Here is a 27,682-nt window from a genome sequence, read left to right as displayed (position 1 = left end):
CCTCGGGTGGGACTGAAAGACGATGAAGGCTGCTGGAGGACAAAAGACAGAGACAAATGGCTGCTACCTAACGCCTATCTGATCCCCATATTGACCATGGCACACCTACCCGCACACATAGGATCCCCTCCCATGACCGAACTGATTGCTAGGGTATGGCATAACTGCAAGATAGCAGATTCAGCAAAACGTCTAGTACAACAATGCATGGTATGCCTGCAACACAACCCAGGGAAAGGGACAGTAGTACCACGGGGAGGGTTTGGAGTCCCCGACCATCCCTTTGAAATCCTCCAAATGGATTACATTCAACTAGAAAGGTGCCATGGTCTGAAATACGTTCTAGTTATTGTGTGCGCCTTCAGCAAATGGGTGGAAGCATACCCCACTGGTGACAATACCGCCACTGCCACTTCAAAGGTATTGCTGAAGGAATTCTTCCCCCGATACAGCCCTTGTAGAGTTTTATGGAGCGACAATGGCCCCCATTTCATAGCCGAGGTCATCCAACACATACTGAAGGGGCTGGGAGTAAAACAAAACTTCCATGCCGTTTTCCATCCCCAGTCAGCGGGCCTGGTAGAAAGGCACAACGCCACGCTGAAATTGAAACTAGCCAAAATAGTAGCCACCACTGGGTTGAAATGGCCCGATGCCCTTCCACTGGCATTGCTATCCATGCGCTCCACCCCAACCAGACACTAATTGCCCCGTACATGGTTGTTTTCAGCAGGCCAATAAATATTTGGGCGGCCCCGAAACCAACAACCATTAACGATGTCCCGGACATATTCATGTCTGACTATTTGTTTAAATTGATGAGCAAACTAACTGTTCCCACCATAGGTGCAGCAAGCCATACCAGATGTATCCAGGGGCCCTGGACACGATATCAAACCCGGCGGGGATTTTGTCCTGATTCGGAACTTCCAGAGGTCGAAGAGTTTGGAACCCCTGGCAAATCTTAATCACCACCTGAACTGCACTTCGAGTGGAAGGAAAGACAAACTGGCTGCACGCTCACCACTGCAAACGAAGAGCACCGACACTGGCAACAAAAGAAGACGTGGACACCCAAGAAGAGCTCCTGACCAAAGATCGACCAGCCCTGAGTTGTTACCCTGAAACAGAGACACTCAAACTAGCAGAATTTCCAGACCCCACAGTGCCATCCAAAGATGGGTACAGCATACGACGAAAGGAGAGTGCTCCGACGAAGCAGGCCACTAACTAAGTCAAAAGTCTCAGAGCGGTAGCCAACACTACAAAGGCTACCAGGAGAAACGCTAGACGAAAGTATGTGGTCCTGTCAGTCACCGAGCCTCTTGAAGGTGATGGAAGCTCCCGGGCAACCGAAGAACCGCCGCAACAACACCAAGACTGCCAAAATCCACAGCATAAAGACAATCATACTCCTAACAGCATCTCTTGCCAGTCTCTTGCTAATGGTCACAGTCTGGATCATTGAAGAGAGTGCTCCTGCTTACCGAACACTGATACCGACTGTGCAACCCACCACTGAAAAAGAACACTATCTGGTTTCACTGGCACCACGACTCTGAGAACGGCGCAAAGAGTTTTGGAACAATTCCTTTTTACAGTTGTTGCACCAATACAATCTTGCTGCAAATGCCACCAACTGTTTGATATGTGGGCTGCTACCACATGCCACTGAACATTCCATTCCTTTCATCCCTTCACCCTTCTCTGTTCATGGGTCCTGCCTCGCCTGGTTAATGCTCCTGCAAGAGAGCTACAAAGACAATGCCACATCCGATGGGACAATGAAACAATTCTATAACGAGATCTGGCTGAACAAAACTGGAAGAACGACTGCTCCCTTTTGTCCTCTCACTTCAAACGCAACTTTCCCAATGAACATTCCTGCAAAAGAACGAGTGGAAATGCAAATACTGAATAACCCAGCCAGACAACCTTCTCCTTTCTAAAGAAAAGAACAGCTGCAAACACAACTGTAGCCCTATCTGTAGTGAGCGTCCCAGGTCTTGTCTGCATCGAAGGCCATGGGACTGAAATCGTGGGCCATAGCACTTGCCAGATAACCAGAACACTGAACACTGCCGACCCCCCTTCATTTGTTGCATCACCCAACATGTACTTCATCTGTGGTACAAAGTCCTACACCTGGCTCCCAAAAGGCTGGGGAGGCAAATGCTACATCGCTTTTGTTCTGCCACCGACCTACACTGCACCTGCTGGACACCACCAAGAAAGGCGATCCGGAGACAAGGACCAAGCGGACTCTGCTGCATCCCAGTTTCTTGATGCAGCCAAAGGCCTTGTCCCGCTTTGGGGTCCGATGACAAACAGCCGGGCCATTCGACGCCTGACTCAAGCAGTAGAGACAGCTCTGAACGTCACAGCCGGCATCCTCACCAACAACACCGCCGAGCTTCAAGCGGTCCGCCTGTTGGCTTTGCAGAATCGCCTTGTTTTAGACGTAGTACTGGCAGACCGTGGAGGAGCATGCCGCATCATCGGTGCAAGCTGTTGCACTTTTGTCCCTGATAGCTCGCCTTCTGTCTATAAGGCAATTGAACACCCTTCACAGGCTGGCTTCAGAGATCCATCAAAAACAAGAGACTTGGACACTTGGAAGCTGGTTTTGGGGCATATTAAAAGATTGGGGTTGGAAACTGTTGATGATCATCTTGGTGCCAGTTTTCATAATATGTGGCTGCTGTTTGGGGATATAATGCATACCGCCCTTGTGATCTCTATGTCTGAACTCTTTGTGTCCAAGGACTGTAGATACTCGCATAGAATGAATTAATGCAATGTATGACAGAGGTGCAGAATTTCATGGGGATTGAAATAGACTAGCAGGATGCCTTGGATTGTTCAAAGGGGCGACTGGTAAAATATAATCGACAGACGTGAACATCGCCGGCGCCATCTCGCCTAACAAGAGCTATCAAATGCACGTTAGCGGCACCCATTTTAGATACCGCGGCCATTTTGTGCGTTGCCGATCACCATCGCGTCACCCTGACCTCGCAATCATCCCCCGCGCTCGGACAACCCCCAAGTACACATGCTAGAGTCATAAAGCATCCTCAGCACGACCCAGCTGGGGAGCCACTTCCCGTGCCTATCGCCCATGCCCTTTCATCCCCCTCTCACAACAAGGCCCATCGATAACCTCCTCCCCTGCACCTGGCTGCTCGATACGGTCCCAGGCAATAACCAGCACCTGCGGATACAGTTTATTACCCCCGTACAGTAGGAACTCGTTCCCCATCAAAGGGGTCGGAATTAATCAATGACACAACCCTCTTAGATCTAACCAATAGTGCATACTTCAGACCCTGACGGAATGCCCAGCTGCGCGATAACAATCACCTGCTGAGACCGGGGTGGGGGACATTTGCTGGTGGGTATGTGTGGGAACAAGTTGGAAGCGGGGATTCCGAGGATGTAATAAACTACTGTCAGGAATGTGTTACCCTGCAATAAAGAGTTGAGGCTGTGAATAAAAGGCTATGCCACAGAGGTACAGTTAGAGCACCTCGAGAAGACATTTTGTTTGTCCGAATTGATGTGTTCTCCTCCGGAGAAATAAACCTGTTCATCGCTTTCCAGTTTGCCAGCGCCTGTCTCTTTATTTGATTAGCTAAAAATCGAGTGGATTAGAGGCGATTAACGCCAAGCAGTGATTGATGATAACTAGAGAAAATCTGCTTTTCTACAGATGGATGAGTGAGAATGTGGGTGGAGTGATGGATGAGTGAAATGATGGATGGAAGGATACATGGTGGGTAGGTTTGCAAATTGTTGAAAATGTTTGGATGTAGATGGGCACATAGTTGGAAGGACAGAATGAACGTTGAAAGACTGATAGATAAAAGAATGATTACACCTTGTACCACACATTATCTTAAGTAACATTTCCTATACATTGACGTTCACGTTTATATGAGTAATTGTCTCTATATGATGTGTGTGTGATGTAACACACTGCGACCCACTGCCCTACATACTTGGGATGAGTAGCACTATAAAACAAATTCAATACACGAGAGACAGTCTATGTGAAGATGATGAGCACCATTGGAGGGTGGTAGCAAGGCCGGAGTGGCTGGACCGGGCATCAGGTGTTTCCCTGGGAGGCTGGAAAGAAGGGGTGGAGCGGTTTTGTTACTGGGGGCTGGCACTGCAAAGTTCCTTGTATATCCAGTAGTTTTCAATCAACAATAAATCCAGCCCCACTTGTATTAAGGTGTGGTTCACCATTGTCTGGTGACTAATACCTCATGAAGCGAGATGCGAGTTTTGAATCGTCTAAGGTACCAAGCTGCGGGCACACTGAAAAATGTGAAGTGCACGATTGTCTCAGCCTAATATAAACTTACTTGTACTTAAGTGGTTGTCTATTTACTTACTTTTATACAATTGCACAACCTCCTCTGACTTGTCTATAAAACTTACCTTTTGTCCCGAAGTTTTATACTAAATGTTTACCCTTTGTCCCGAACTTTTACACTCACTCTTCTAAATTTGCACCCATTTATTTATTTATTTATTTATGCAATTTTATATAGCGCGGACCTTACCCATGCCAGTTGGTCAACCTAAGAGTGGTGCAGGAGTACAATGTACTCGTGAAGTCTTAATTCTACTTTGTATAGCTTTGATAAGGTGTTATATGTGATGCGTACCTGCCTCGTGAAAGTGGCCTTTTGCACACACTTCTGTGTCAGTAGTCATTTGGCATGCAGCTTATCGCCCTAAACCCCTTTCGGAGGGATCTCCAAGTTGAATGCGAGTCTTGCCATATTTAGCCTTGCCAAATACCACCCGCCATTGCTAGAACATTCCCTCCAAAGGACTCAAACGTAACTCCCCTCCCACACCCGAGCGGGGTATGTGCTGTGGCGCAAACATTATTCCTATTTTAATTCTAAAATTTTTAACCGATAGTCCTAACAAAAACAATATTTTTTTAGAACCAGCCACGCTTAGCGAGAACAACATTTGTAGAAATAATGTCCCAGTAAACCTAGGCCATACCCCGTTAGAGAGCTCCACCGCTGCCCCACCCCCACGGTGTTTATCTCCACCAGTTTTCGGGGTGTGTAGGCGACGCCTACTTCTTCCCTGTTGATGTGTTGCAACTGGAGCCTCGGAACAGGGCATTCCCCTGTCTCTGGCATCGTGCCGGAGGGCAGGAGCGGGGCGGAGCCTGAGTAACTGACACGCGCTCCCCGCCCCGCCACCTTTCCCCTAGTTTCCAGGCTAGCGGTTCACCGAGTTCAGCCTCACTCTACTTGCAGACTCAGCCGCCCGCCTCGACAGTGACGTCGCTTCTGGTGCACGCTCCGGGCTTCCTGCAACCACGCTGCCATCACGCCTGGAGCACGCGCCAGTCGGCTCTCTCATTGGTAAGCGACTGGAAGATAAGCACTCTCATTGGTGGATCATCTCCGACCGGTCTTTGCAGTGATGTGTGTTTTGTTTTCCCCTCTCCGCCCGCTCTCTCCTCCTCTCCGCGCCTTAGCCTCGCCTCCTCGGGTTTCTTGGTACAGGGAGGAGGTCCAACCCTGCATGCTGAGGGCACGGTTGTTATTGCTGATGCACAGCCTGGCTGGGGCGGGCAACTCCTTTGTTTCTTTGTGCTGTGCGCGACCCCTTCTGCAGCCATGGACGATTCGCCTTCTGTGAGTACCGAGCCACCATCCCACCTGCCAGCCCCAGAGACGCTGTATCTCCATCCTAGAGATCCTTCCACCGCTTTACCTCACCCTGTGCTCCCACTCACACACCAGTCCTCCAACAGTCCAGTGCCCCTTCCTCCCATACATTTCCTTTATATAAGCACTCCGTACCACCACTGCCACACATACCCTACAGTACCATCACTGCCACACATACCCTACAGTACCATCACTGCCACACATACCCTACAGTACCACCACTACCACACGCCCTACAGATCCGGAAACACTGGCACGGCGCATCTAGCAGAGCATTGCCATCGAACAGCAAGTGCCACCTTGTATGTCTCAGTCAATTGCCTCGATGCATTCATGCACCTGACAACCCAGTGCCCCGTCCGTAATATACGCGGGTGACATCTCAGACTTGCATCACACCAACAAGTGCCTCTTTGTATTTCAGAGCCCATTGCCATCTTCGAAACAAAATCCTAGTCTATCACAGCCCGATGCCAACAGCCTCGAAAAACGACACTTGAACCAGTAACCTAATTTCTTAGCTGCATGTAGCAGACAATAACGCCGCATTTAACCCATTGACGCCAGGCATGACAGTGACACCTCACAGGTCATCCCCACCATAGCTTAGCTCTATTATCCGCCTACGTTGTGTACGAGAACGTGTGTCTTGCTATGTTTATTTTCTGAACATGGGAGTTTTATGTGAAGATATCGAGTGGCGCATAGGATGTGGTGTTAGTATCATTGCAGCAGTGGGTGTGAGTCGTGGCAGCAGGTTACATTAGAAATGAGAGCACAACAGGCGTTATGTAATATGTGCACATGGCCTGCATGAAAGTATTCTTATGCATGGTGGTACCCTCTACTGCCATCGTCATCTAAAAATAGTCTTAAACTAACGGAGCCTTTGGTTGTGTGTTATCCCTTAAATAGATACTTATGCCCAGTACGTTTGCATAAATGATGCGATTGGGGGATCCCAACTTTCCCCAAGGCGGCTCGTGAAGCGAAGGGTGGTGGCGCGTGCTTACTGCATATTCTGCGTGGGAACTCCAGGAAAACATTTATGAACAGCTTAAAAAGCTCTCAACGGTAAAGAGTGTGGCCCACCTCTTCTCGCCTGCCAACCGCCTGTCACACTGCAATGATTTTGTTACTGTACCATTTAATGCAAATGCAGGTGCGGGGCAGCGCCCTCTCCATTCGCCCCGTCGCAACAGCGCACGCGCTCCTCGCGTGGCTATTTTCATACGTGACGTCGTGCACGAGCTATATTTGGAGTGGGCGGTAGCTGCACGCCCTCTTCCTATTTGAGACCCCGTAGGACTGCTGCATTAGGCTGGGTTCTGAGGGGAAAGAGTCGCGGGTGGACAGTGACCCTAGATGTTGTTTGCACGAATAGGTTTGGTAATAAGAGGGCAGGGCTCTGTTGAGGAGAACTGGGTCAAAGTAGGTGGAGATGTTATGACGGGGGCGGGGGGCAAGATGTAGGGAATTAGTGTAGCTACGGGTGACAATATATATATATATATATGTCAACTTCTATCTAAAAGATTTTTTTTTGGCCATTGCAGTTCAAATTCAAGGTTTGGTCATTTCAATTGTTAGCACAATTATGGGTAACCTGGGTGGCCTCTACTAACCCTCGCTTGCTCTTTGCAGCCCTTGGCATTAATCCTTGCAACCCCTGGTCTCATGATGATGCATGCAGAATGAGGAACACGGAGTAACAAGCTCTTAAGTGCCCTCTTGCTGTAGTTTCTACTCTTTCATTCGCAAATAGGAGGCTGCGAAGGGGCTCAGGGTGGGCAAGGTGGACAGTTCTGTGATGTTACTGGTGGTCAAAGAGTGTGTGATCTCACTTCCTCTTCACCAGACACTGGGCGGATTGGCTTCTTTGTGAGTTATCCTCATCATAGTTTTGCATGTTCAAGTGGATAATAGAGGTGAACCGACGTTTAGAGTGCTTTTCATTTATACAATCCAAACAGCATGCATTAACCTCAAATACACAGTCAGTCAAAACTAATCTTCCATTAAAAGCGTCTGACATCACCTTTAGCAGTTGTTTTGGATGAAGAAGTTGTAGGCCTATGCTTACATAGGGAAAGTGAATCTACAAGTGGCGGTGTGAATCACCGTTGTTTAAAAACTCAGTGCTTGAGATTGAAAATGAACTTAAACATAGCATGGTTGTGATTTTTTGCATCACTTTCCCAGCATCATCCATTAGATGTTGCTGTGTGCCACTGGTCTGGTCTGTTGAACATTCCTGCAAAAGCTGTACTGGGCAGAACTAGGTTACCAGTGCTGTTAATCTGTGCACAACCATTATAACTTTTGATTTACTATGTAGAAAGTCATCCCTGTCTGGCCCACCAGGATGTGAGACACAGAGTCTTCTGTGAAATTACTCATACCTCAGATAAGTTGATCAATTTAGCCTAAATCTGATACTCAGGGCTGACAAAGGATTACTCAGGTCTAAAATATCCTTGAGAACTCAGTCTAGATGAAAGATGGAGAGTTATATGAAAATTGCTGAGGCCTCAAATACTCTGACCAGGTACACCCAGATGGGAGATTTAAAGAGAGAGATGAGAATAACTACACCTCAGATGTCCCATCAGAAGATCCCAGGTGTGAGATGCACCAGTAGCTAGGAATTAAATTCCCTCATCAGGACTTTTCAGAAGTGAGATGCTGGGACAGCAGATAATTACTCATGCCTTGAATATCCATCAGGTCTACATTTGCAAGAATTACCAATTACGTGTATTTCCCTCCGTTTTTACATTCGTCGTATTACGGTAGTATGTCATAAAAAACGAACTTTATTACTCTTAAATGTGAGTCAATAATGTGTCTCCGGTTGAATTATTGGAGAAATCATATGGGTCTCAGCATGGTGTTTCCAGTTTCCACGTTATTACCTAAAAACTTGTAATTCTTGTTATTTTCCTGCCCCTGGAATTATCGGGACCCCCGGTCATGGTGATTATAGGGCAGGAAAATAATTGGAATTACTCTGCTCCACTCCTAAGGAGGGCCTTGAAGTATTGAACTCACGTTGGTAAGTGCTGGTGTTCAACCTCTCAAATCCAAGGCATACAAGTACCTGCTATGACCTGTCCTTTTGAAGCGCAGTGCCATTACACCAAACTGGAGAACACCTTCAGAGATGCCTATCTGTGACTGCAAGGGGTAGCTTTAAATATGCTCTTCCATAAGGGAACATGATATAATTCTGGGATTTTGCTTGACGTCAAACAACTGACTAGATAAGTCGATGCCAGTGCCTGATTCTGGAATGAAATCCTCCAGGCAAGGCCTGCAAAGTGTCTGTGTGATGTTTAGCTTATACCAGGACGCGTTTTACTTCTTTTAATTTACACATCTGGCTGCATCTTTGCAAGAACCAACATCTGTGTGCTACATTGTCACACTATTGATTCTAATTCACACGCTCCTGTTCGCTGTATAGGGAAGGGCTTCTTTGTTGCGAGTGTGATGATGGCTGTCTCTCACACTAAGCTGCTAAACCAGACAGTGTGTGTCTCTTATCCGCTGGGCCTGCAGTCCAAGCTGTGCGATTATGCAGCTTCCCGTCTCACTTGTCCTAATAATGCTGTAAACGCGCCAGTTCATCCGAGGACACGAACCGCTGCCCAGGTTCCTAATGCAGTACAGGCACAAGCCGGCTGAAGCCTGGCGTCGGGCTCCAGCACTGTAGACTATGCTGGCCTGACTTGAACGCACTGCAACACTTTTTAAAATCGTACATAGGTAACCTTTTGATTTATTCTTATAGCGAAAGCCATCCCGTGCACATTGTTATCTCTGATATATACTGTGCCGTGTTATTACTTCAAGTGGCGGCATCCTCAAGGTTATGACGTTTCTTTCGCAGAGTCCATTGCCCGACGATTGGCTAGTGTGCGAGTTTGGTGTTTCTGGTTATGTGACGTGTTCTACATAATGTGACACTTGAGCCAGGGTTTTATTTATGAGAGGCTAAAGAGTCTGGAATAAACTTTGAAATATGTTGTGGGAGCTGCTTCATGGGGAAAAAAACTTAACATAAATTCTGTGTGATGGTGGCATAGGGTAAGCTCTGTCATCTATGTGAATCCTGTCGCTAGACTCAAAGCGCATTCGTCATCTTCCAGGGCTCATATAACCAGTCATCATCCGCTTGTCTACCAGAAAATGCTGGACATTTTTCCTGGCTGGGTCTGTCCATTTTTTCAGGGCGGTCCCTTAAAGGAGTGTGCAAGAGTGTAGGATATCCCCTAATTTTTTGTTAGATGTGCTGTGGTCACCCACCTCTAAAAGCCCCAATCACACTGTTAATTATCATTATGGTATTATAACATATGTGGTATTGATATTTGTTTCTAACTAAGTTATTTGCTTCTCCAAAGGTTGACCTCATGGATATTTGTGAATCTATTATGGAAAGAAAGCGTCACGACAGCGAGAGGTCTACGTGTAGCACCTTGGAGCAGAATGACTTTGAAGCAGTTGAGGCGCTGGTTTGCATGAGCTCCTGGGGCCAAAGGTCACAAAAAAGTGACCTTTTGAAGATGAGACCACTAACACCTGCTTCAGATTCAAGTGACATAACAATACATAGTGAAAATGCATCAGACCATCTGAAGGATTTTCATTCGCTATCTACACTGGTAAGAGATTTGTTTCTAAGATAACCCTTTACATATAGGAAGTCTGTATACATTGTATTACATTTTATATATCATTGTATTCCAGGACTACATTCTCATTCAGGAAAGATGTGTGCAGATAGCATGTAAAATTGAGTAAGGTTTGCTGCCCACAATGGAGATGTTGAACTCTGCTCTTACACTGTGAGAATGCATTACAATGTGCAAAGCTTGACTTACCCATGATGTTTGGATCACCCAGGTAGAAGACACTTGTTTGTTAATGGAGATTCATCCACATTTTTATGCTATGTATCGCGCCCTGCCTCTTCTATTCCTCCATCAAACAGTGATCATAAACATGCAGATCAAGCAGAAAGGAAGGGAGTTTTATGGGATCCTATATAGCATGCCTTCATCTGGTTTATGCTCACACACATTTTCTATTCCATGCAATTTCCCTCTTCATCTTCCTTCGTTAGAATAAAAGGCCTAGCATTTTTTCTTCCCTGGCACAGTGATACAACCTCTATTTTTATATCTTAACGTGCCACCACAGCTGTCTGCCAGGTATACAGTTACCAATTATTTGAAATACACATAAAATGGGCTTTGACTGCACCTACAGGAGTGTTTTCCTGGCTCTTCATCCTGTTTGATATTTGGTGTATCATTCCACATTACAGGTAGTGCTTCCATTGGAATGCACAAGGGACTATTTTACATCTGAAAAGTACGCTCAATTATCATGCTGGTTGTTAAAAACAATCCTTTTTAGTATGTATTCCCCTGCACTGGAAAAGCCAATAGGGCACGCTTCAATGTGTTAATGAGCATTTGTCGATGCAACATGTGGAAGTTGCATGTGTAAATGCCTGTGTTTACAAGCCTTGGCACATTCAAGCCTTGTACTTCATTTGGGGGATTGAACCATGAACAAAAAGCAAGCTTTTACAGAATCTTTAGCTTGCCACCCAAGAGGTATATAACTTCTGAGAGCAAGGATGGCTATCTACCAACCAAATTCTAACTGTACTCTTAACATGTGCCTTCTTGAGGTTCAAGTTGTTTTTCTTCTCCTAAATACAATTTCAAACTAACTTTTTAAAAATAAAACTATGGGACTTTAGTACCTTGCACAATTTCAAATTTGAACTTAATTTCTTATTCTGATGCACATGCCACTTTATAACAACTTAGCTGAAAGCTGCACATGCCACTTTATAACAGCTTAGCTGAAAGCTATGGGCCACAATAGAAATGAAATGAAATGTTTGAGATGCCAAAGGTTTTAACATCTCCTATCCTTGAAATATCAACATGCCCGTCAAAGAAACTGATTAATAAGAAAAGCAACGTATTTTATTGCAAAATGTTTTATTACCCTGTATTAATTCTAAAATATTGTGACGGTTTTTATTATCTTATAACAAACATGGAAGCTATAAAAAACATGTAACCTCTAGTAATTCAAACAAGTCGATAACACATGCGCCCTTGAATCCTCTGTCTTTTCTCCACACTTTGTCCATTCCCTTGCTAAGCTAAGCAGTGACTACTAACACAATGTAAGTATAAGTAATTGTAAATATGCTTGATGATCAACTGTCGGCATGCATGTCTCCTACCCAAACCATTATTTACCATCAACTCACGTTTATGTAACCCCTTTCTGTAAATGTTGATATATATATACGATCTAAAAAGTTATATATGCAACGTTCTTTGATAGGCAACACTAATAAATCCAGAAACCAGATAAAAGCAATACCTCAGTTCTGGTACTTTTCCTTCGAAAACAAAATTAGGTAAAACATTTTTATTGAAAAAAAGCATGTTTCACCGTATTCCTGTTTTCACATTGTCCCTCACATTGTTGAGGCAATGCCCCTCTTCATACGAACCCTGATTTTTGTAAGCAATATTTTTGTGATGTGTGACACAATCCTCGGGTCTTCAATCTAACAATGCTTTAGTGTTGCTGATGTTTCTTCCCCAGGGGCCTGATTCACAACTTTTTTTATAGCTAGATGTGGCTTAGTCCTGCAAATTAAAGCTTTAAGGGGCATATTTATGAGTTCTGGCGCATCTCTGCATATCAGCAGAGATACGCCAGAACAAATGCGTCACGCAAAACTACTCTTGCGTCACGGCAGATGCGCCGCATTTACAATGCGGTGCACTGTGGCGCAAGGGTAGGCAGATGCGTGACGCATCTCGTGACATAAGGGCGGCGCATCTCTGGAGTCGCGTCGCAAGCGCGACGCAACTCCAGCAATGCTCAGGGCCGCCCAATACTTAACATGCTGCGTCAGTCCTTACGCCTGCTTGAAGCAGGCGTAAGGAATTGACGTAGCACCGTCGCAGAAGTGCCTGCATGAACGCAGGCACTTTTGCGAAGCGCACAGGTGCCGGAACGCCCACCCTGCGTGGGAACGCCCCCATTGTGGCGCTGGGCTTTATAACGTGATGCATCTCCCTAGATGCGTCACGTTGTAAATGCCTCGCAGGGATGCGCCACGTTTACGCCGCTATTGCGTCACACAAGGCGGCGTAAACGTGGCGCAAGGGGCTTGTAAATCTGCCCCTAAGTTTTATTTAGAGTTTGACGTCAGTACTCCACCACAAATGCGGGGGGGGTTTGAGGGGCGGGGGAGCACCCTTTCCACCGAACTCCTGGTTCACTCGCTCAATTTGGAGTCTTGCAAACCATCATGTTTATGCTGGCGGAGATGACGTTGGCTGCACCATTGGATATTTTTGACCACTGGACTGACATTGGTCAAAACAGGTCAATTGTTTCCTGTTTGAAACAACAGGGAAAGCCTGGCAGTCCAGAAGAGGAAAAAAATAATTGACCTCACCAGCTCGGAGAAAGCTCTTAGCATGTCAGAGACTGGTGTTTTTTAAATCCACTTTAGGAGTTTGTTTACGGAAAACAAAAACTTTGCTGCGTGGGCACACTGAACATGGAATCTGCACAGCAAAGATTCAGTGTCTTCAGAGGAGCTGTCATGGTGGCAGGTCCTATGAAGGCACAGAGATCTTTGCCATGTAGTCGGAGATCTCTACATGTGAAGGACCGTAGTTCTCCAGGGTAGTGGGGTACATCCTTCTACCTCCCTGCCCCATTGAAGTATCATCTGTCAAAGCCTCAAAACGCCCGTAAGCCAGGTCTATTCACTAATAATTCTTGACAGACGGGCTACAGGAGTGTTTGAAGTAGTAAGGACTAACAGTGGTTGAATCCTGTCCCCAAGAAATCAAGATGGCTTTAAAAACAAATGTAGCATCTTAAGTAATACCATCTATTTCGTGGCTCCCTGTTCTTTTGACATGGATCAGGTTAATTCTGCACATTGTAGCAAAGATGGGCTTTGTGCATAATTTAATTTCTTTCATGCTGTTCTTTCACTATAGGGTTTAGTGCTTAGAAGCTAGTTTAGTAGCCATGCAGCTATTTACAATCCGGTGTGTAGGAAAAAACACATTTCTCTACTGTGACTTGACACGTTTCGTTTTATTTCAGAGTTTTATAACATTCTGAAAGTGGGCTGTTGTGCAGCTGGATCGCTATGAAATATTACGTAAGCCATCCTTAAGATACACAAAGCATATTCTCAATCTCAGCTTTGGTGAGAAAAGGTTTTATGAGGCAATGTGCGAATAATCTGTGCCAGCTTTGTAGACAACAATGTCGCTTCTGATGAAGTAAATTACGCTGTTTTATAGCATAGTGACTGGTAGATCAGGCATTGTTGTGAAAAACCTTACTCTGGGTCCTTGGAAAGTCAGCAATTACTGGGCAGTGTCCGTCATAGGGGCTGTCCTTTACCACAGGTGTATCAGCAGACTGAGTATTATTTTACTCCAGTGTGATTGACCAAGTACTTAGTAGATCAGACTCCAAGTGTAGCATGGTTAGCAGTAAGGCTTACTCTGGAAGGTGACAGTAGGTTTGGAATTGAAACCCAGTTACAGTAGGCACAGTATTCATACATTGTTTTCAATGTCGGATCAGAACCATGTTTATTGTTTTTAAATAAATAACAAGTTTAAATTTACTATAGGTAAAAGTATTTCATTTAAAGTAAGATACTCCAAATAAAACCTGAAGGTCCTAGTGTCAACTCTTCCTGGGACCTCAAATATTGTTTGAATACTTAAACACTGAGGTGCTATAGCCAGTATATCATTGGAGTTTCTTGGCAATAAATTGTAGAAAGACAGCAGCAAGGTTTTGCCAGATTTCACATTTCTTGAGGTCTCTTTGTTACTACTATTAGTTTCAGTTTGCAAGTTCTAGCCATTGACGTTTTGTGACTGTGTTTGTGGGCTTTCTCTGTGTGCATCCACACAAAGCAATAAAGTATAATTTGCCTTTTTCCACTTGAAATGTGTCAGACAGTAGCGAGGAGTTAGCAAGATGGCAGCTGACAAGTGGTCATTTTCAGCTGTTAAAGTTGGCAATACAAGAATTCACAACAAAATCTCAAGATTGGACAACAAAGTTTAGCAACAAGCTAAGAAGACTATATTATACAAAATAACATAAAAGGGACTTGCAAATCCGTTCAAAGATACCAGCATACTGAAAATCATAAAACTGCAAATCAATCTCTCACACTTCATCATCCAACACACTGCTACGGGCTGCATCCCATAACACAATACCCGCACCTTTGTGGTCATCACACACAACATGGAAACACTCCTCACATAGGATCAAAACAAAAAAGAACAGCCTTCCAACCACACACCGTACACGGTGTAGCATGCTACTCATGTAGGCAAACGCTTCAGCGCCCCACATAGGGATAAGAAGCACTAAATAAATGCTGAAATACAATACAATTGGGGGAAAATGACTTGATGATTCAAGGATTTTGTACTGTGGGACATTCAATGGCGAAAAAACTTGTTGGGTGGAACTTTCCTTTTAGTTGTGAATAAACATGTCTTATGTAGATAAACATCTGGCTTCGCTGTGCTGTCAGTGCAACAACGTTAGCCACTGCTGCCCTATAAAATGGAATGTAGAGGCACACATTTAAACTTTGGTTAATTTTTTTGATCTGCTGCAATGTTCTTTTACATCATTGCATTCTGTAAACGTTACAATACAGTGTATCTAGCCAGGATGAAAACTCTTTGCTTCTTTAGTTTTATATAGAGTCTAATTCTGTGAAATGTGTTTCTTTACAGTGTATGACTCCGCCACACAGCCCTGAATTTGTGGAACCCTCTGCAACAATGCTTCCATCATCACAAGTCACGTACTGCAAGCCAGCAGCCGTTAAAGCGAACTCGACGGTGTGTGCAGCCAAATCTGCCGTTAGAGCCAAAACACGTACCAAATGTATGGAGACACAGACTTCTTGCAAGCTTGGTACCACTGAGCAACTTGCTTCTCACTCTTGCAGCGCCATGGCAACAAGCGTGATCCGTCACACTGCAGATAGTTCTGCCAGCACTCACCATCACATTCCCACGCCGCAGGTGGAAACCAGAGTTTCTTTGGGCAACCATAATTCCACTCAACATTGTGAAGGACAATATCTGAAGCATTCCAAATACTTAAAAGATGTGCCTAGCACCGAAAGTTCGTATAGTGACAATTTTCCAGAATGCCAGCCTTGTTTGCACAATTCCCCTATTCATCCTTCTGTTAAAACCCAGGAACCTAGCTGTCCCGTTCAAGAGCAGGGTTTAAAGAATTTTGAACATGATCAACATAGAAGGGTCTCCCATCTGGTTTCCGTGCCTGTTTCGAGCCCCCCACTTCTCTGCCAAATGATTCCTGTTGGTGGACCAGCAGGTATGATTTCTGCCTTCATTAAGCCACCTGCACAGACGACCTGCACAAATAGCAAACCAGTCATACCAAGACCAGCTGCATCCTCTCAGCCAATCCTCATGGGAACGTCGGTGCCTCAGGGAACTGTGATGTTTGTACTTCCTCAAGCCTCTGTCACGCAACCTCCGCAGTGCCAGCCACCTTTAATGACTGTTGGACACACAAAGTTATTGCCTCTAGCACCAGCGCCTGTTTTCATTACCTCTGGTCAAAGTTGTGCCCCCCAAATAGATTTCTCCAGACGGCGGAATTATGTCTGCAACTTTGCAGGCTGCAGAAAGACTTATTTTAAAAGTTCCCATTTGAAAGCTCATCTCCGCACTCACACTGGTTAGTATATCAAACTTTTGTACCGAAACCTACTGTTATCTAGTATTAGATTTCTATGGAGCTACACATTTAGTACAAGATGGCGGTAGAGGGCATTGTTGTCGCACAAGATTTCTTCATGCTACTGTTTAAGTGGCAGAGAAACCGAGTGTTTGTTTATTTTACAGTGTATTTCATTAGATTACATCAGGACTGAGTCATAGTCTGGGAAAGAACCTTGCTGTGCTCTTACAGGTATATGGTGTGTCATCTGGCAAAAATACAGTATCCCTCGTGATGTTTGTGACTGTGTTGTTCGATTTTTACTTTCACCACTTTTTTTTCTGTTTCTGTTGGTAGGTTAGCTTTTTATTTATATTGCCGTTTCATTTGTGCTAAGAGTTTAGGTACTATTTCTCCCTCATTGCTGCTATGTTTAGTTTATATTTATTTGCACCAAGATTGCTTTTAAAACCAAGCTAACATCACATTTTCTGACTCGTCACATTTAAGTCAAAATTTGCCTTACTTTGGAGCTGATGCCATGTATGTGTTAACATTTAAAGCATTGCATAGGAGCCTGGCGATAACATTTACCAAGTTCTCTGTGGTCCTTTTCCTAATTTTGTTTGTACAAGGTAGTTCCATTACATGTACCAAATTACTGAGAAAACTGGACAGGAAGGATAGAGAATTTACTTTTTCCAGTCTTCTGAACACATTGGTTAATTATCCATTTACTTTGTGTACCAATTTTTTAGCTCCGTTTTCCCGGTGGTTTCTATAGCTGTAAGAAAATTAGATATAATGTGTGGTATAGGTTAGTAAGTATGTTACTTTAGAAACTGACATTGCGACACTATTCATGTGTAGCTGTGCACACCAATGTGCTTATTAAAGCCTTACATTGGTGATTAAGCAATTTTTGCACTGGTCTCTCTGTGCAAAAGCAAGTGCAAAATTGGCTGGTCACCAGTGCAAAATTCCTCCCTTTTAGGCGAAATGCACAGCGGCAACCTGAGGAGGAACCCCCCCACCTTGCAGAAATCCTTAGGGCTCTACTACATGGCCTGCATCACTGCAGTGGTTCATTTCAGCGTGAAAGTATTGAAGGCTGTTTTTTTAGTAATGATTGTTCTCGAGAAACAAACACTCACAAAAAAGTCTTTAAAAACAGAAGCGGCTGTTCAGGCCGGTTCTGATATTGGGTGGGCTGGGAGGTGCGGGGGGGCAAAGGGGTTATGACAGGCTACCTCATTAGGCAACTCCTTTCGTCCACCCTGGCCCACTGACCAAGTGTCTGTGTGTAGTAGTCGGAAGGTTTGGTGACCTAATGGTTTGGGGGACATGTGGTTTGTCAGTGAAGTTGGAAGTTGCTTGTTAACAATTGCTTCGCTCGTTAAAAAGCCATTTGTTGGCCTCGTACACCAACAAACTAATGACCTTAGCGGGCCCCCCATTCCCAAGATCATGGAGAAAGTTATAACGTAACAACTCACATGGCACCTAGCACTAAATATTCCTTTGAAAGAGAGACAATTGAGCTTCAGGCCCAGCATAAGGATGGAGCCATCTCTAGTTGACTAGAGGAAATATCTGCTGTGGGCAGTGGGCAAGTGTTCAGTTGCTTTGGTGACCTTTCCGCTGACAGTGGCATCCTGTTACATAGGATGCAGGAGTGGTAGGTCAGGAAAGTGATACCACTGAGTGGTTTATGTAAAAGTCCAAGAAATAGGAAGAAATATCCAAAGTGGTTGGTTCATTGCACCTGAATCCAAAGTTAGCTCTGCAACCCCACAGGTTACTCTTTTTCCCCCGTTTTCTCTTCCATCTTTGGGAACCCTCTCCACTATCTACTAGTATAGAGTACACCAAGGTTTCATTTTTATGTGAATGATACTAACCCGCTCTTTCCCATCACGGGCGGCTTCGACAAGGAGACTGAATTTCAACGATTTAATTGAGGTTATTAAGAATAGAGTGGATGCAAACTGTCATGTCCTTAATGCTAATGCGACCAAGTTTGAATGAGTCTGGACCCAATGTTCTGTTGCCAGATAGGGCTCTGCTTGCATGCAGTTGTGCTTTGACATGATTCATATTAATGGTTCAAGGAAAGTTAATATCATTGGCTTTGTCTTTGATTAGCATTAAACATAGTAACACAAGGGCAGCCTGTTGAGACAGAATTATGGGCTTTTTATTAGGATTTTGATGAAACTCCATCGCCCACATAAAGAAACAGGAATGTGCAATCATTGCACAAGTTATTGTGGGGCCCTGCAGCATCAGCCTGTTCATTAACAGACTAAAGGGATTCATTAGCAACCTACAAGGATTGGAGGGGGTGTTTCTAGCGATGGACATATATTTTTTATCCAGCAGATATTACACTGTCTCCGAATTTAGACATGAATACAATTTAGAGCTCTGCCATGTTTTCAGATCCCTACAACATCACCTCCTGAACCATTGGGAAAACAGGATTAATTGATCCAGAGAAGGTCCTGAGATCAGACTTTTTGGTGTTTTTAATAGAAATCGCTGGGTGCCAAGACAATTTAGGCAGTGACATAGCTACTTTGGACTGAGCCACCATTACTTCAATACTTGATACATTTTTATTACGTTTTTCCAGCATCAAGACCTACAACATCTACTTTGATTTCGAAGGCAGTAAAAGATTATACACATTTAGCAGAACTCAACCTCAGTAACCGAACTGTATACCAGTCCATTGTTTTTGCTCACTGTGCCATTACATTAACCTTATGCAAACCAGCCTTGGTCCGCCTTCAAAGAGTCCAGCACTAATTGTCAATCTATGTGCCCTTTGAATGACGACAGAAGTAGTTCGAGACCAATGTCAGCCTTGCAGGCCTCTGCGGGGAGGGGCAGCTTCAGTCCTGGGCATAGTGAGAGCCTGGATCTGCATTTAGTCATACCTTCTCCACTTAGAGCATCTCACTGAGAAAAAACAAAAAGTGATGGAGGGGATGTTGATCACCCCAGGTCACCTTCCAGCTCATAGTTTTTGCTCAGTTGGCCATTACAGATTGGGATCAGCTTGGTGCTCACCAGGCTGTCATACTTAGTAGGAATAATCTAGCACACAATTGCCAGGCATCAACTCCTCTGAATGGGAACACAAGCAACCTCAGACTGGTTTCAGCTTCATTTGGTCTCCTCAGTAAGATGCAGTTTAAGTCCTATGTAATGTGTTTTTTCCATCGCTAATTTGGGTGTCTCTGGATTGAAAGTGTTTCAAAAAGAGTCTAAAATTATTCTATTTGGTTTTGAAACATTCTGCCGTTATAGGCTTTTGAAGTTGGTAAGAATGATGAAGTTAGTGAACTTTACTTAATTTGGAATAATGTATGTGTACCAGGCACTACAGTGGCAGACCATTCAAACTACCCACAATGTTAATTGCGGTTTTACACCAAGGATTTACAGGACGTTTAAAGGGCTTTGTGTGGAAATGCACAGCCACTGGACAAATATGAACATTTCTGCTGGTACTGGCCAGGTAACATCCTCAGGCGCAACTTTCTTAGATGTGGGAGTGCCATGTGTACCTCGACCAGCAATGCAGTCCTTTCACCATTCAGGGTCTCATTGGTGTCATTCTCCTCTCACTGCATGCAAGAGGCCTAACATCAATGTACTTCTAGAACGCCTGGTCAACCAAGCTTATTGCTTTCTCTGACTGCAAAACTGTTTTGTCATTGCCAAATCAAGCCTCCTCACACGTATCCCATCGTAATTAGAAGCATATTCTGACCTCACATTGCACCTCATTCCACGACTCGTCATGGCTTTCTACATCATGACCCAGGCTTAACATCAGTCTTTTTATGCAGTCGCTCAGAACATTTCACTGTGCTGTGTAGACAGGACTCCTCTAGGTTAGATGCTGAACAGGTTGGATGGGTGATGGCACGGCCACGACCCTTCAGTACTAGTAAATCCACTGCATTCAAGGGATGGATAATACACCCAGTGCTTGTCGGCAACATAGCAGTGGGTCATTTTGCTAAAATGCAAAATTAAACCTAGTATAGCTTCCCCAGACTTTTAAATCATCAGTGGGTAAAATTAGGTCAGGTATAAACAGTACGATGAGCAGGGCAATATATAGCATTGAAAACAGTGAGCAAGCCCAAGTTGTTAAACCAATGAAGCAAAGCCAGCCTGGAGCAACCATAAACAGTAAGAAGACTGGAGAGAACGGATCAGTGACCACTTTTACTGTAGCTGCAAAAAATGTGGGAAACGGCTGCATGAGTAGAAGTTAACATGTCCAGTACTTCATAAAAGATGTTCACATCTATATGGGACCTACTGCTAAGCAAATAATCCAGTATTATAATGCTTTCTGAATACAGTGGCGTGTGGCAACAGTCCCAGCAGAGAGCTGCAGTTTCTGCGCCTCCTCAAAATATTGTATTTAGTGAAAAGATAGAATCCTCGTGGCTGATTTTGGAACAGGCAGTTATTGAGGATTTGCTGAAACTTGAGTCTACTGAGGCAACTTGCACTGTCTTTTTTTAGAAAAATATTACGGTAGGGGGTACTTAAGGTTTTAGAATACATGGTCACAGTATCACCCTCTCCTCAATTATCGGTCTCGCGTGCATAATACTCAAATAGCTCTTTTAGTTGCAGATAATTGGACACTGCTTTATACGCAGGTTTCAGGATTCTATTGATTGTTCTGAGTACTTTATTGAAAAATTGAACAGGCTATATCTGGTATAACAAATAAATCATGTATGAGAATTTGGGCCACACCAGTCCTCGTAAGTTACATCACTAATATGCAGCATCAGAGGGAACTGCAACTGTTTCTGGAACAATTCTTAGTTCATACATTTCTTCTGCACTTCTGTTCCACCCCGGTCCATCGCGGCAGTGGGATAGAAAGAAATAAGACAAGGAGAGGTGCTCATCAACAGCAATTTTGGCAATCTCCTCCCCTGGCACATGCATAGCAGTGAGTGCACAAACTTATCATGATCCAGTACTAATATTTCCAATGTAATATTTATGGAGCACAGGTTTTGGTGTCACTAGGCAGGAAGGTAGGTGGTCCTGTCCAACCTTTTCCATTTCAACAGAAAGGAGGTTATATAGCACCGACACGTCACTCCGGACTCCTGCAAATAGGGCAAGGGTGAGGGTCATAATAGCTAACCCTTTGCACTAAAGAATACCTCTGTGGTGCATTGTAAATTATACCCAGTTTATATAATCCACAGCGAGGCTACCATTCCTATGTGGTCACAGGGACAACAATATTAAATGCTTTACGTACAGTTTTAGTAATCCAAGCATTCATTTGTGGGCTCGTCCAATTACAAAATGTACTTATTAAACAATCCAGTGGCGTGTTTGAAATTAGATTATGGTCACAGTAGACAGTCTTAGGTTTTTTAAACATTTTTACTAAACACAGGCCATAAAAGGTGCACTATGCAATCCATAATATACCCAGTCAGGTCTGTACTCATTTTGTTTCTCCCCTGCTGGGCGTCAATCCAGACTAGAGCATGCGCTGCTATAGGAATGTCCTCTACCTTAACTGGAAATTTTATGAAGCATGATTGGCGAGTTGCATGTCCGGTTCCTGGACTATGGTTGGTCTCCTATACTAGGAACCCAGACTATAAAACCAGTAGGGGCCAAATCCCTTTAAGCATCACCACATAATCTTAAATGGTCTTTGCTTCCCTTCAAAATGAACTTCTTCCTCCATGCACTAGTTCAATCGGAGATTATTCAGAAAACCAAACCATAAAATAGAGCTCTATTGCAACATTTTTCAAATTCCGCCCTTGATCTTCCAAAAATGCATTAGTGCCAGGAGTCATGGAGTGATACTTATGGTGTTAGTAATGTCCAGAGTTAACACTTGCTGTTTGGGAGACCAGTACCCTCAGGAAGAACCTCAGGCCCTTTTCCAATGCCTGGTGAATGTGGACGAGGTGAAATGATCCAGAAGTGCCTGTGTGAACTGCTGTGCCATTCAATTTTTCCTCAAAACACTGGCTACTATATATTCAGCTTTACTGATTGTTAGCCAGGCACCACTGTAGGGCGATTGGTGATGCTGTACTGTGAATATGCTTGCCAAATCACCAACTGTGTCCAGCACACAGCATTTACACTGTAGGTCCATGGTTCCTCAAAGAGCTTTCACCGCCAATTCCCTGTCAAACATACTATGTTTTTGTAATCGGATTGCCTGTTGAACAACTTGATTAAGATGGCTTGATTCCAGGTCTGTCCCCACAGCAATATTTCCTCTTCCAGTCGCTTCTATATTATAACAGTATTACGTCCCAGCATTTCTTCCCTTGCCCTGTACTGAATATATGACTGATGGTGTGGACTCCCTGTGGGATTGTATGGTGATCTCACTACAGCTACATTGCTGAAGGAGTGCCATGATGTCTGCAGTAGTCCTGAGCATCCATAGCAGTGACACAAATTGACCCTCTTAGGGAACACACTGTAGATCTCTGCCCATGGCATCAAAGTCTGGTAACAACTCCGTCCTCCATGCTAGCATTGAAGCATTGCAGCCTGACCACGGCTACATTAGCTTCGACATTTTGATAGGTGCAGCTTGAGTAGGATTAGTATCACAATCAGTGGTAGGCAAAGTTTTACTGCTTCAGTAGGTTGCTGATGCATTGTCTCAACAAACATACTCTTGTTACGAGATATGTAACATTCATGCCATCCCCGTGTCCTCCTGTATAAATATATCCACAACTGATAATAAGTAGAGACATAATCGTATCAAGCGAAGCACAATTATTCTAGACAACCGGTCCTGTCGTAATTGTGTTGGTGTTGCACAAGAACAAATGCCATTGATGAAGTTGCTAAAAACCTTTGAAGAAAAAATGGGTAGTGTACAAATACGTTTTTAAACATTAACCCAGTGTGAGTCAATGGAAAGCCATTGCAATGCCTTTGCCTATGTAAATATAAACACTGTTCTAGTTACAGAATGAACTCAACGCATTTCTTTGATTTCCTTCAGGTGAAAAACCTTTCAGCTGTAACTGGGAAGACTGTGATAAGAAGTTTGCACGCTCAGATGAACTTTCCCGCCATCGTAGAACGCACACCGGGGAAAAGAAGTTTGCCTGTCCTGTGTGTGATCGTCGTTTCATGCGCAGTGATCACTTGACGAAACATGCTCGGAGGCACATGTCGACCAAGAAGATCCCCAGCTGGCAGACAGAGGTGGGCAAATTGAACAGAATTGCTACTTCCGACAAACTCAAGTGTAATGGGGGTCCTATAAGCATGCTCATTCCCATGCCGTCCTCAGTGTGAAGGAGAGCAAAGGATGAACAATACCGTATATGAACTTCAACAAATATTACAAATCTGCAGCGACTCAGCAGGAGCCGAACAAGGGATTGTTTTAAAAGCTTTACTCTGTTTTAAAAACGATATTTATGTCTTTATCTGTCCTACCGGTTGGGGCCCTATTCAGTGAGTTTCTGCTTGGACGAATTGCCATGGTTTTATTCACATTCGAACTTCAGCATTGAAACCACCACTATTGTCAATAGCTCACAAGAAAACGTTGTAGACCAACATATCAAGTTAACCCATTGGAGCCTGAGCTGAGTTGAGAGAAAAGGGGCATTTTTTCATTCAATGAGTTTTGGAAAAGCGTGATCTGCTTTGTTTTCAAAGTAGCTCTGCTAACTTGAAAATAGCTTTTCATTATTATAGCCCTCTTTAGGTATTATCTTGTCATTTGATCAGGAACTCTATATTAAAATTTATTTTTAAGTCTTTTATCATGTTATTTTTTTATATGTTAAATGCTTCAAAGTGGGAAGCTCTGGTAAAATACGACTAAGGCCCGTTAAAGAAGAAAACTCACTGACATTTTATAGGGACTTGGAGCTGTATGTTGCACTATTCCTATTTCACTGTATAGAAACTGATTTTGTTGTATAATACACTTCTAAATTTGTACATCTTTTGGAACTAATGATTGGCACCTTGGCCTTCAAAGGTCTTGGCGTAGTTGAAATACTGGCACAGGACTGTAACGTGGTATATAACATTGTGTGCCCTCTTGCTTTTTGACTCAGTATACATTTATACAGTATACATGTGGATCTGCATGCATTGTTAGATGTTGAGGCCAAGGTTGAGTGCTTTGGTTATCTTTTAAATGGTTAAACAGGCTTGTGATGCACCATTTAAAAAACAGTAGAAGTGTGACCCAGAAGGGTTCCAACATGCCACATTTCGTCCCCCTACTGTCATTTTGTACAGCAAGCACATTGGCCCTTTCAGTTAACCGCAAGCATGATTAAAAGTAATGGTGCAAGAAGATTTAAAGGGATACATGTGATAATATTAATGTCTGTAGAATGTGGTCGCATTGTGTCAGTGGCCCACTATATGTCTAGAGGGAGACAAGTAAATGATAAAACAGACAGGAATTTGTCATCCTTGTTTTTATTTGACAAATATTAGACTTATTCGATTGGTGAATTACCTTTTGTAACATCAGATGGCCATTAAAAGTTTCTAGTAGCACCTGGCCCGAAATACAAAATCAAAATCCATGTTTACAAGACAAATGCTAATTTTGAGAATTGTGGTGTCAATATAAAAGGTTTTGGAAGCATATTTTCAGTGAAATTCGTTTGGCGGGGGCTCATCCATGCACATTCAGTTTGTTACCAGCAAGAGCTCCTAGTCTAATGTTTACAATGGCAGTCTTTCACTGGTTACATTTGTCAGCCATCTATCAGGAGGAGTGTGATGTACACATTTTTCTCACAGGGTACAGTGGTAGTAGTACATTAACTCTTATATTATCAAATAGTGCATAGCGTGGCTTTTTGTTCGAGATACCGTTTAATTTACAGCATGTGATAAAAGAGTTTGCTTCTTATTTAGTGTGTGGAACACTTACTGTAAATGATTACATGGATATCCCCGAAAGTTGTTCTTAAGAAAGTATGAGTAGACTGAGCAACCATTATCTCTATTTGTTTCTGCACATAATCCAGTTAGTGACATAAATGTCCTGTCGCTATGGCTACAAAAAGGACCTGCAACTAAGATCAGTACAAAATTATATCGTAGCCTTCAAACTTGGAAAAAGTAGTCATAATATATATATTTCCCAAACAGATCTGAAAGAGCAAACACCTAAAAAACAACTGACTTTACATAGCATGCTCTGCAAACTAAATTGCTTTCACCAAGCTCTTGAGTGATAGACATGACAATTACCCAGATCCATGCTGCTTACAATAATGACAAGAGAAAGCTGAGTCCAGTCATTTAGGATTAGGCCTGGGCAGAGTTCATGGAGTTTTACTCCACGACAGACCACAAAGTGACAGAAGAACTCTGCCTCGCTCCGTGGAGTTCCGCTAGCGGCAGAGTATGTTAAGATGTGCTGCTCCCACCAATTTTAAGCACCAGGAGTTTGTCCTATGCTGTAAAATCAGTGTGAACGGCACTCTGCATCACACCGGAGGGCACTGCTATTTTCTGCCGCTCGAGTAGACCTTCTACTCGAGCGGCAGCTTCCTCAACACGAGCAGCAGATTTCTCAACGTGAGTGGTCGCAACCTGCAGCGAGCAAATCTTACAGAGAGGAGGTCCAGCGCGATTTTTGTCTCGCAAGCAATCGCCAATATATAGTTGGAGAGCCGTGCAAGACAAAAAACTCTGCTCTGCGTTGCTTCGCGAGTTTTGCAGGCCTCTGTGTTCCACATGGAGCACGAAGTAGGCAAAACTCTGCAAACTTTGCTGGTAGTGGAATTATTCACCCATCCCTCGTTAGGATGCAAAGTGACTTGCAGATCTCTTTGTTGGTGCTCAGTCCACTGCATTATCTTAAATTCGACTGAAGGTTTTCTAGAACATACAGATTGCTTTGATGTGAAACTCTCTTCATAAACATTTTCAACATCAAAATGTTTCATTGTTAAATTGTAATGGTTTAACAATGAAACATGTTTCAAGAGTAACTACTTTTTTTTCAGCTGCTGAATGGCTGAGTTATACTGTTGAAATAATAATAAGTCAAAGATTTGTTTGTTACACTGGCTTTGAAAAAGTAGAGTGCCATATTAATGACAGATTGCAGATTACCCAAATGAAATAAACCAACTAGATTGCTCAATGAATTAAATCCTCAATACAGACATCTGTTGCGAGCTGCAGACTACAATTTAAACCATGTCATAGCCAACTCGGCTTCCATCCTTTCCCAGTCCAGTGAATAGAGTACCATCAAATTAGGTTATAGTAACACCTGATATTTGCAGTGCTTAAGAAAAAAGGCAATATGAAGGGCAATGTACAAAATAAAGTTATTGTTTACATACATACTTTCATTTAAGATATACAATTACTACTTTGTACAGATTATTTTACCCAATCATGATCCTTTTTTTCACTCGACCTTGGCTCAAATAATTTAGATATGTATCCAGAGTACCATAGTCACAAATTGTTTGACCTAAATATCGGTAACAGAACTATTTCTCCTTTAGAGTTAATAATAGAAAATCTGCAACTAATTAGACAGTTATTTAGAACACAACATTTTGTTAGATTACATTTCTGACTCCAGAATTCAGTCATACCACCATTATTTCTGTGCAGTATCATTTCTCAGTAGTTGTGATATTTCGCCTATTTCCATGAAAAATGTTTGTTTTTACAGCCGGTCAGATGAAGTAGAGAAACTAGGTGTGTTCCCTTCAGAAAGAGCATCAGTGGTCAAAGTTGTGTCACTACCTCTAAAATGTTGCTAAATGTACAAGGTATAGACTGAATGCCCATTAGAAATCAATGTGCCCTTCACTGCCTACATGCACAATAAACGTGTGCAGCTACCTGCACCTGGTATGATCAGGGCACACAATATTCCTTTTACTCCAATTGAACGATGTTTGTACTTAAAATGATTGTGGTTGAATGATGTGTTCCACGCAATAACTAGAGGTGAAACTCTTTATTTTAGCCTGGGATTTTCTTTTGTGTTGGGAAGCAGTGCCATACTTACCAGTGCAGACAGATAATGAAAACAGGACTTTTTAATTTTTCATCTTTTTCATGGTTTTTCAATGTATATGGATTAAGCA

The 27,682-nt window shown here is 43.4% G+C and overlaps 1 protein-coding gene across 2 annotated transcripts; it reads left to right on the top strand.

Moving 5' to 3' along the window:
- The first annotated feature begins 5,516 nt into the window (after positions 1–5,516).
- Positions 5,517–26,856, top strand: KLF11 (KLF transcription factor 11). 2 transcript variants are annotated; one of them, XR_015296611.1, is made up of 5 exons: positions 5,530–5,678; positions 10,121–10,381; positions 15,566–16,547; positions 23,581–26,294; positions 26,347–26,856. XR_015296611.1 is itself a non-coding variant. In XM_086926352.1 (4 exons), exons 1-4 carry the CDS (start codon positions 5,661–5,663, stop codon positions 23,877–23,879), a joined length of 1,560 nt encoding a protein of 519 aa, XP_086782478.1. In that variant the 5' UTR covers positions 5,517–5,660; the 3' UTR covers positions 23,880–26,856. The 2 variants fall into 2 exon arrangements, 1 of the variants encoding a protein (XP_086782478.1); XM_086926352.1 differs by having other exon boundaries at positions 5,517–5,678; positions 23,581–26,856.
- The last annotated feature ends 826 nt before the right edge of the window (positions 26,857–27,682 follow it).

This window comes from Lissotriton vulgaris, chromosome 6 (assembly GCF_964263255.1).
Source record: "Lissotriton vulgaris chromosome 6, aLisVul1.2, whole genome shotgun sequence".
Classification (NCBI taxonomy): Eukaryota; Metazoa; Chordata; class Amphibia; order Caudata; family Salamandridae; genus Lissotriton; species Lissotriton vulgaris.
This window is presented reverse-complemented; position numbering and strand designations above follow the sequence as displayed.

Coding starts and splice junctions, on each gene's coding strand:
- KLF11 (XM_086926352.1), top strand. Junction 10,382..15,565: donor TTCATTCGCTATCTACACTG/GTAAGAGATTTG, acceptor GTTTCTTTACAG/TGTATGACTCCGCCACACAG. Junction 16,548..23,580: donor TCATCTCCGCACTCACACTG/GTTAGTATATCA, acceptor GATTTCCTTCAG/GTGAAAAACCTTTCAGCTGT.